Source organism: Centruroides sculpturatus, unplaced genomic scaffold (genome assembly GCF_000671375.1).
Source record: "Centruroides sculpturatus isolate CEXI.00-Female unplaced genomic scaffold, Cexi_2.0 scaffold1937, whole genome shotgun sequence".
Lineage (NCBI taxonomy): Eukaryota > Metazoa > Arthropoda > Arachnida > Scorpiones > Buthidae > Centruroides > Centruroides sculpturatus.
The window spans coordinates 3,582-14,613 of record NW_019386146.1 but is presented as its reverse complement, the minus strand read 5'-3'; the positions used below and the strand labels follow the sequence as shown (position 1 = coordinate 14,613).

At 29.9% G+C, this 11,032-nt stretch overlaps 1 protein-coding gene and 1 long non-coding RNA gene across 2 annotated transcripts; both read right to left on the bottom strand.

Annotated features, from left to right (window-relative positions):
- Positions 1-6,478: 6,478 nt before the first annotated feature.
- On the bottom strand, positions 6,479-9,355 carry LOC111613801 (cytochrome P450 4C1-like). Its single transcript, XM_023355152.1, has 4 exons — positions 9,347-9,355; positions 6,978-7,151; positions 6,850-6,916; positions 6,479-6,757 (listed from the first exon to the last, which is right to left on the bottom strand). The coding sequence occupies exons 1-4, from the start codon at positions 9,353-9,355 to the stop codon at positions 6,570-6,572; spliced, it is 438 nt and encodes a 145-aa protein (XP_023210920.1). The 3' UTR covers positions 6,479-6,569.
- A 415-nt stretch (positions 9,356-9,770) lies between these two features.
- Positions 9,771-10,861, bottom strand: LOC111613799. The gene is made up of 3 exons (XR_002754828.1): positions 10,762-10,861; positions 9,885-9,954; positions 9,771-9,803 (listed from the first exon to the last, which is right to left on the bottom strand). It is a non-coding gene; the product is annotated as an uncharacterized LOC111613799 (long non-coding RNA).
- Between the last annotated feature and the right edge of the window lie 171 nt (positions 10,862-11,032).

Here is an 11,032-nt window from a genome sequence, read left to right as displayed (position 1 = left end):
AACTAGCAGGTGGGCCCGGCGTTGCTCGGGCAAAAGTAACGATAGCGAAGATTAAGATTATTACGTTATAGTCAATCTTACCCGTTTTCACAGAATGCAAAAATTGGATTCCCCGTTTCCAGACTAATTAGAGAATTTTTACATGAGTCTAAAAATATCTTCAATTTCCTGCAAAAACGAAAACCAACTGCACTTTCTCTTAAAACGTCGCTTTCTCTTAACAATTCCATTGTTACGTAACACGTTTATTGTTGACACTTCCATTGTTAACACTTTTATTGTTACTTAACACTTCTATTGTTGATGGAAGTGTTAAGCTTAATCCTGTACCTCTCCCCCCAGAAGGGGCATTTCAAAAAATCCCTTCTTAGTGTGCGTTTTCGTGACGTACCCTAACTGTGTACCAAATTTCAGCTTTCAACTCCTAACCTTTGGGCTCTGCGCTGATTATTATTATTATCAACTCGTCTCGATTATATATATAGATTTGTATTCAAGAAACAAATTTCTATTGAAATGAGAAACGTTGATTTTAACTTTACTTCTAAAAAAATTGAGATGGGAAACTTTCAGATTTATTGTGAGGAAATCACAATAAGTCTGCATTTTACTTTTAAACAATACAGCAATTTCGATAAATATTCCATTTTTCCTGATTTCAAAACTGCTTTACAGAAGAATTTCATTCAATACATAGCTGACGAATTTACACATAAAAATAGGAAGAAAACACCAAGATATTTTGAATTTTTTTATGTCGAATCACAAAAAACAACGGTCTTCAATTGCAGAAATCACCTTTTATTAGATGCTGCCCGTCTACAAAACAAGATGGCGATCAAACTAATCGAGCGGAAAATAAAATAGTCCGGATCCGGTGAAGAAGATTGTAGACGGCGATCTATGTGGTTAAAAACAAGCTTATGGTTTAGAGGGGAAAAAATATGTTTAACTGTCAACATTAAAAGTATTTAAAACTTATACATGGTAAGTAAATATATCATAATTAAAATATTCGATAAACTTATATTTTCAAGTATGAAAACCGGTGTCAAATCTCTATAGAATAACAAATAAAAATTGGTTTCAATCCTAAAGGAACAAGTCTAATAATATTGATACTTTAAAAAAAAATATATAAGAAATACTTTTACATAAATAAGTCTCAGATGCATTGAAGTGACTAAAAGAAAGTCGTAAATAAACGATAGAAATTCAAACCGAACGTTAAAACTCAAGCAACCAGTTGCTTACCTTTCTCAGCAACATTAAAAACTGCGTTTTGCGCCATCTGTTTTGATATTTTACTTCTTTATAAAACGTTTTATTTCTTGGAGTAAATATTGAACAACGAAAACTGGGCACGGTGACTTGTGTATTAATCGTCATTGATCCTACTAAATTTTAGTAATTTAAGGTCCAGGAATAAGCAGATAGAAACTTATAACTCGATACAAATTTTACTTGTTGTTATACACATTTTATTAGTAGTATAATTTATATATAAAAGTGATTTTTTAAAATAAAATCTATTAATGGTCGGTAACGTTTCGTAATTTACTGCTGAACTTTTTTTAATGCCAAATATTATTGCTTAATTGTAAAATTCATTAGTTGTATTATTACTGAAATAAAAATGGTGGCCAAATTGTTGATAATAAACTTTTCGTCAATTTTTACACAATTCTTCAGTAATTTAAAGCATAAGTAACACGTTTATCATGTACAAATTTAAGTCTCCAAATTTTTTCAAAAATTTTTACCTGCGCAAAAAAAATTTATCACGATTTTTATCAACCTTTAATGACGCGCGATTAACGCTTAATTGTTTTTTAATTAATGTGATTTTTTTTAATCAAATTTAATTAATCGTTCTAAAGTTGTAGTGCACGGATTTGACTTCGGTAAAGTTATTTAAAGCTACTTTCTGATATAAAAAACGACTTCCAATAGTTTTCTTATTCTTTTAATTAATATATTATATTATATATAAGTTTAATTAAATCGGGGGAGTAAAAAATCGCAATTAAAATTTTAATTTTTTTTAAATATTTAAAAATATACCGCCAGCTATTATTCACCCTACTTTAAACCCTTGTCCTCCCGAGACGTCTATGAGATTGCCCCTGGAAATCCGACACCAGATGTTTTCAAGGTCATCCAGCTGTAAACACCATGACTCATCAGTGTCAAATTTCACAGAAAGGCAAGACAAAGGAAGTTAAACTTTGAAGCTTTTTCTTCAAAATTAACACATTTCTTTCATTTTTTCATTTTTAAGTATTTTTTATGTTTAATTATAATTAATTAAAAATTGATCGAGAATCAAGGAGTTAATTGTGCATAACCATTTACATCATTACTCTTATCTAAAGTAATTGAATACATTCGTCATTAGTTATATCGTTATGTATTTGCGAAAAAATATTTATTTTTAATTCTATTGCTCGATCTAATTGGTAACTCATCTATTCACTTTATACTCAAGTCTTATTCTTTAAAATCTGCAAACAAAGTACAGTAGAGCATCAATTATTTGATTCCTGATCAATTGTCACATCGGATAACTGACCGCGTTCTAGTCGACAAATTCAAATGTTTGCTAGTGATGTGGCACAACAACATTTCGCTATGTATTGGCTACTTTAATATTATTTTTACGTGTTTTAGCTGGCAACACTGGCTCGACCGTGAAAGGGAGCCAGTATTTAAACGAGGTTTAATTTTTTACTCTTTGACGATACAATAGCGAAGATTATTATTTTAAAAAATTTTTGTTAGGCTTAACATCGATGAAAATTCAACGCGAAGTAGGTTAATAGTGATATACTAATATACTAATTACATGGGATATAATAATATACTATAGTAATAATGTATATTTTCATATTTTTCAGNTTTCGATGAAATTAACCATATCCAATTTCGGAAATTTTCATCGTTGCGTGTCGCCCGGGGTTGAATTTTTGCCCATGCATAACGAAAATTTCCCATTTTTGAAAAAATAATTCTGGCTATCGTAACGTCCGAAATTATATCTTAATTTTGAAGAAGAAACAATATATATATATATATATATATGTATCTATTAATAAATGTATAAAAAACAAATTATATTTCAAAAGTTAGTTTTAATATAATATTACGACATATAACGATTTGCCCCATGTACAGTATTACCAGAAAATGCGAAATTAATTCGTTCCGAAACTGAGATCGCGTCATGAAAATGTCGTAAGGTGTATTATTTTTCTCCATATGATTACTTGTAAAAACAAATAATCTGTTCCAACTCGAAAAACACACAAAAATTAAATATAAGTAGTACATTGAAAAAAAATAACTTTAATAAGAAAAACACTGAAAAATGCGTTTTGTAGTTGTAAATGTATAAATAACCATAATAGAATAATAATTGATTAAAAAATGTAGATTTATTTGCACTTTATCTCTTATGATAGATGACAGTGCAGGTGTAAACTGGTGGCAGAAGAGAGGGAGAAGGAAAATGATACTAAAACTTAACTTACATAACATAATGTAACGATAACTTAAAAATAACTTAGAAAAGATTTCATAAAATTAGTGTTGTTATATATATATATATATTAAATTTTTATTCACTGGTTTTTGCTTTCTTTCTTTCATTTTCACCAGACTTTCACTGGATAGAGGTCGCTTTGTAAAATATCTATCCAAAGAGGTTTGGCTTTGCCTACTTTTTAAAATGTTTCTAAAATGACCGGCAAATGTCATTACTCTGAGCAGCAATATAGTCAGTGTGAACATTTTCGAAATGTTTCTTTTCAATAAAATCAGTCACTTTCTGATAATACCAGAAGATTTCCTTTATCGAGCGAGATCCTTCCAAAACGAATTAAACACGTAAACTAAAACCAATGAAGAGAAGTGAATAAAAATGCCGCTGCGAACTCACATAACGTCGTATGGTGACTTTTTATTCGTACCGTAAAGCAAAATCATCTTCAAATTTCATGTCGTATCCTGAAAATTTTGTATGCTGGAGCGTTCATATCCTGAGGTACCACTGTACTTTGAAAAAAGTTCTGATGCTAAAACGAGATATGTCGGGAATAACACGGGACAAGTAAATGGATTTTTTTCAAAGATTCGTTTGTGAAAATTCGATTTTGCAGCATACGCATTTCCAACATTCCAACGAGCAACGCATTCGCAAACCTCTTACTACTGCCCTTTGTAGAGAGTGTCGCCATTTTAAATTTTATTTCGACTCGGTTCTCGGTCCCCCGAGTACCTACAAGTCTGGATTTTTTTATGCGCGCAGGTTTTGAGAACCTAATATTCTGTGCCAAATTGCAACACTTGACATGTACTCCTTCATACCACTAAGCTGATTACCCAGCAGGCAGTACGATTTTATAAACAAGATATAGTCATGTCAATAATAATAATGTTGAATTATTAAACACTTCTACACACGTACGACAAGGCTACCGTTTAGTTCAGCACTGGTACATCCTCGAGCTAGCACATTTCCTCGTTCTAGGATGCAAAGATATGTATGCGCATCAACTTTATGACTAACTGTCACGAGTCATACACAGGTGCAGTGATATGATAGAATATCAGCTAGCCAATGTCCGCTCGGAAATATCTACTATATAAAATCGAAATGGGCAGTTCTGTGACGGTATGCCAAAAACGACCACTAGGGGCTTCCATACATATTATTTAAATTAAAAATATAAATTATTTTATATTTATTTTATATTTTTACAGTATAATTTAGTATATTATTGTTTTTATTTGTAATAGGAATTTATTAATTTATTATTTATACCATGGAATGACACTAAGCACATGCCCGGATGCCTGCATCGCACATTTAGACTTGTTTTATTTTTATACATTTGACATTAGATATATATACTTATATATTTTTAATATTTATATTTGTCTATTCTTTTTTTTATGATATAAAAAATAAGTCTATGAAAATCAACGCGTCGGTCATTTAAAAAGCTTGTGTGGGTCAGTATCTGACCCATGCGTCATAGGTGCGCCACCACTGGCCTGGAGATTTCTACATACAGAAAAATTGAAATCCATCAATGAAATTCATTGACCACTGATTTAGTTCCTCAATAAACCCAAATCACATAAAGCGTTTCTATAGTGAACACAGAAAATGCTCAAAAGCTTCAACGTCATTTCAGCAGCAATACTCTTACCATACTAGCATACTAGCAATATGCCAACGAACATGGTCTCATATAAAACTCGCTGTTTGTTGTTCAAATACACGTCTGTTAGGCAATGCGTAGGTTGTACTTAATGTTCAGACAATGTGCAGGTTGTAATTGATGTTCAGTAAGCTTTACATAAAAAGTCGATTTCCGTACACAAATGCTATCCTATAAAATTTATATAATTTAACCTTTATTAATTGAACAAATAATGGTAAATCCAAGATAAGATGTAACAAAAAAATGTAATAGACTTAAACGCCTAACTTAAACACAGATAATGATGATAACAACATTCTTTACATTGTTTTGCAAATACTATTTTTATTACAATCAAGACATTTCACTCCGTAAATCCGTATAAACGATTTTAAAACAAAAGCAAGTTTATTGCTTTGATTTTTACTCTAGTGTTCTCATTTTTGTTCTCACTGTAGCTTATAGTTTTCAACTACAGAACATCAATCTATAAATTTGATGTTTTGTACTTGTAATTCTGTACTAAAAATTGTATTTCATTTATGGAATACAATTTTTTCCTTCTATAATATATAATATCGTGTTAAGTTTTTGGAACTTTTTCTTTCGCAATTGTATACATTTCATATGAAAGACGAGTAGAGTTTAGCGAACTGCCTGCCATATAACCATAGTGTTTGTGTTAATAAGAGTTACATATTAATTAGTCATATATTTTAAATATCTTTATTAAATTTGGATTTGTATAATTTTCATTCCGTAGCTTATCAGAAAAATGTTAAAATGAAATACAAGTATTTTGTATCCAACACATCATTAACAGAATCATCTATGTTCAGCCTATTTTATGCAATACAGATAAATACGAACAACATATCGTTAACTACAATTTAATTTACGTAAACTTAAATGTGAGACATTATCAATGTGATAAATAACTAGAATGCAAAAAATAGTATTATTGTGAAGCAGATTTAATAACAATAATCTTAATAAATTTTATTCTCATTCATAAATTACAATTTATGAATAAATTTCGATACTGTTTTTAAATGCACTCGTCTAAATTATATGATATAGCCTTACGTTTATATACATTTGTAATAAAAATTACCCCAAGTTTATGTTATTTCATATCTTACAACATACATCTTTTTTCAACAAATATTCTTATACCTGATATTGGGGTCAAAATACTTTTAAAAGAAGTAACGATCTTATCTTGAGGGTCCAAAGAGTAAACTTTAAAATTACGAAGAACATTTGCCAAAACCGTTTTTATCATAATCATGGCACCTTTACTTGCTGTAAATAAATAATTTTAAATATAATAATTCTTTTGTTTTTGTATTTATTCACTAATCACTTACCGAGACAATTTCGTGGACCGACAGAAAATGGCAGAAATGCATAAGGATGAAGATTTTTATAGTTTTCAGGTAGAAAACGGTCTGGATCGAACACTTCGGGATTTTCGTAAACAGAAGGATTATGATGAATACCATAGATATTTATGACAAAAGTCGAATTTGCAGGCAACACGTAATTACCTGTTTCAATGACAACGATTTAATGCTTCAAGTCAATAACAAATGTAAAATATTATTATTTAAAAACGAACCGCAATATCTAAAATGTTTACCTATTTTCATTTTCGATGGATTTTTTCTTGCAATTAAAGGAAAAGGAGGATAGATTCTCATCGACTCCTGAAATTTGTACCATATAAAAATGATCTTTAAGTGTATTTAAAAAAAATTAAAAAGTCACCTTAATTGCGCATTGTAAGTACATCATTTTAGTCAGGTCATCGATAGTAATATCCTTATTGAAACCATTTTTAAAAATTTCTTGCAATTCTAGATACACTTTCTCTTGTATTTCGTGGAATCTTCCCAGAAAATAAAGAGCCCAGGACAGAACGTGGGCGGTTGAGTCGTAACCCTAATATTAAAGTACATTGAAAATAAATGTAAAATTGCTTTCTATATTATTGATATTTGTAAAATAATGATATGGCATACACAAATATCGCTATTTTTTTATATTTCTGTCATACCACTTTATAATCCACAACGACATTTTTTGCAGCAAGTGATTGCCGCAGATCTACGGAGTAATTTTAATTAAAAAACAAGTTTCAAACTTCCAAATTGGATAAAAAAGTACACAATGACACAAAACATCCCCAATTTATAAATTCTATATTTTCGATTAAAAAAGTTATTTATACCAATATAAAAGTAGATTATCATCAACGTCAAAATGCAATACTAGTTACGATTCACAAAGTGTTTCGGTTATTCGGTTAGGAATATATGAATTTAAATTAATTAATTAAATCATATGAATTTAAATTGTTTCGGACTACAAANAATTTTCAATTCATCAAAGCTTATGGTTATTTTAAAATGTTAAGTGTAAATTGTTTATAAATAAAAAGTTCACACTAAATTGTATGTATATTATGTGTTTTCTCAATTTTTTCCAAAAATGGACTTACACCACTTTCAAAATAAACGGTCCATATCTGGAAATTAATTTTTCATACCTGTTTAATGCAGACACATATTCTTGATCGTTCGTAGTCTGAGAATGTAGAGCAACTCCTACTGCTATGTCTACATAGAAATAAATTGATATTTATTGTTTTTAAATAAATAAATATACGTCGTTTTGATATGATATTCAGTATCGGGAAGGCATCGCAGAACAAAGTAGATTCACGAAAAGAAAACAGTAATTAAGAAAACAAAACTAAACGAAACAAAAAAGTAATCGGAGGCCGTATTCTGGAGAAATCGACGAATGACGTCAAACAGAAAGACGAATTTCGTCTCTCATACATATTGGCGATTCTGGTGGTTCGTAACGATCTTGTGTTTGTTGTTGACGTCACGATTCTATTCGGTTGATTGTTCGGGTTATCTGCGCGCGTAATACGGTATAGGATTTTAACCAATGAAATTGTAAAATTTTTCGAAAATGCGGAAAACGTAAACATAGATCGTACTCCGCATTCACGTTGCAAGGAAAGCATGTGTTCAAATAAAACAGGTAATTTCGACCAACTTGTTTTTGTTTTATAACGTTTTTACAGATTGCAATGTCAATTTGTCTTTTAACAAATAAAAATCATAATAGCCTAAGTTAGAAAAGCGTGCATACTTGTATATTTTTCGAAATATTACCATCTAATTTCTCCTTCACTATCCAAGTAAAATTAACATCATATTCGATAGTTCAGTAATTGATATAGGGCAATTTTTAAAAAAATGGAATCAGTGACGTTTCTGAGTAGGCAGTGGAAAAAAATCAGAGGCATTTCTCTAGATAGAGAACGTTCTCTAATACTATTGTACAGCGCGAGTAGCAGCCAATCATCCATATTAGATATAACGAAATCGAAGCGAAAGACGATACACTGGTCGAAAGACAATTACCCGCTCGTCTCTGACAAACGACAGAAGCGAAGAGAGAAAATGCTGTCCGGAATCGCGTTTAGAGAGACCCGATCATTTTTCGAGACATAAACAAATGATTAGCCAATCAGCGACCAGCTTGTGAGAGACGACAGACGAGAGACGATGAACAGAATACGGCCCAAGTTTTATCGTGAAAAATTGATTATAGTTAGCTTTAGTTCTAACTATTGTCGCTAGACAGGGATAGTGTTAAAAGTCGTCCTGTGTGTCAGAATTTCAAACGAATAAATCCGTAATCGCCGTGAAACGCGTAAGTGGTAAAAATACTGTTTGATTTCCTGACTCTGTCCATTGTTAGTTTCGTTAAGGGTTGTTCAGTAGCTCACTTTTCTTACAGTGACATATTTATATGTATATAGGGCATACATGACTCATATTATCTCTCCATCTCCGCAACCTTTAGCCACTAAAATTTGATAGCTTCAATCCCCCTAATAAAGAAACCTCCATGCAAAATACAGAAACAAACTAACATCCATACATACAACAAAAACCCGTTTTTTTTTTTTTTTTTGCATTTTTCGACGTTTCAAGTCCCATTGAGTCCAAAAAATGTAAAAAGTTTGGAAGGATTATTTTTTGACTGATCGCCATACTATTTCTGTGTTAAATATAACTACCCTATGTATAACATAAGATTTTCAAATTGTATACCTGATACATATCACTTAAAGAAGAACTCATAAACTTATTTCGTTACGCGTAGATTGTAGTCGCTCTAGTATAACGGTTATTTGTAAAATAGAACAAAACAAAAAACTCTTATGAGTAAATCTAAAATGAGTCAATCGTATGCTTTCTGATTAACATTGCTTTAAAACAAGTCATTAAACAATTACTATTTTAAGATGATTGTTTTATTACTTTCGTCAAATACATAAAATATCATTAGCGTTTTACACATGTTCCACTACAGTTAAGCAGAATAACACCAGAACAACGAAAATCACACCATTCGTCCTTTTCGCAATCTGAATCACGTTTACAGCTCGAAGGACTATAAAATTCGAATTTTTCTACATTATAAATATGTAGTGGTTACAAAAATAAATAAATACTGTAAATAAATGAAAGTAAACTTATGATTTGTAGATACTTCGTTTCTTCCGTTCTGTAAGCAAAAAATAAATATGACAATTTAATCTTTTCCTTTTTCTTTGTATAGATATTATTAATAACGGAAAATTCTTACCGAAAGGAGAGGGGTAACAGATTTCAGTTGTAGCAAGTAGGAAAAAGATAAAGTAAACCGATATCGCCATCTGAAATTAAAGTAAAATTATTTAATTAAAATCAAGCATTAAAAATAATACAATACATACATATATATGATGACCTAAAATTCAGTTATCTGAAAACTAGTTTCGGAATTCTTACGAGTGGGTACTTCCTTTCAAATGTTTAAACTTTTACATTATTTATTTATTTGTTATACGACATTGAAAAAATATCTTATTATTTGACAGAAAATGTAGAGAAATATGCTAATATGTAGGCCTACACACGATATATATGTATGTTTAATTAACAAACGTGACAAATAAAAATGATGTGTATAAAACGTTTTTATTAATGAGTATCAATAAAATGTTTATTACGCAACGTATTTCTTTAAAAAGAATATTAACACGAACCGATTAATACAGAAAGTAATATACATAAATAAATGCAGAGTAACCAGAGAACTAAGGAAAGGCAAAGATATCTTATAACACAAAATAGGAAAATGAATTATTATAAAAATGGAATGGAGCATTGTCTTAGCAAATTGCATCAAAGAAGCCTGTGCAGGTTTAAGCATAATAATTATCACATTCCCTTACTCACAAGTTAGTATAAAAAAAATATATAAATAAATAAACAATAAAATTTTTTAAGAATATTTATAGTAGAAAAATAATCGAATATATAATGTAAAAAAATATATTAGAAAATAATCAATTTAATTTCAGTAGTTTAAATTATTATATAAATTATTGATAAAAACTGTAAAGTTTTGAATGATTTTTCCTCAACGAATTTGGGCTATTTGATGCTTATTGAATTTAAATAATTCAGACAATACTTACCGTGTAATTAAGTTATACACGTTCTTACTTCTTATTCGAAATGCTATAAGAAGGAATGAGATACTCTTTTATACGGAAATTGAACGTTTTAAAGGAAGACGTAGATAGAGGTGTTGTGTGACAGAATATTTGTTTGTCACGTTATATGTTTATTGATACATAAAATTTCAATAGAATTTGTAAATTGAAATGCGAACACGATTATTTAAAATGAAATTTAATCTTAAGATTTATTAAACATGTAAATATTCCAGAAATGAAATATCTGCCT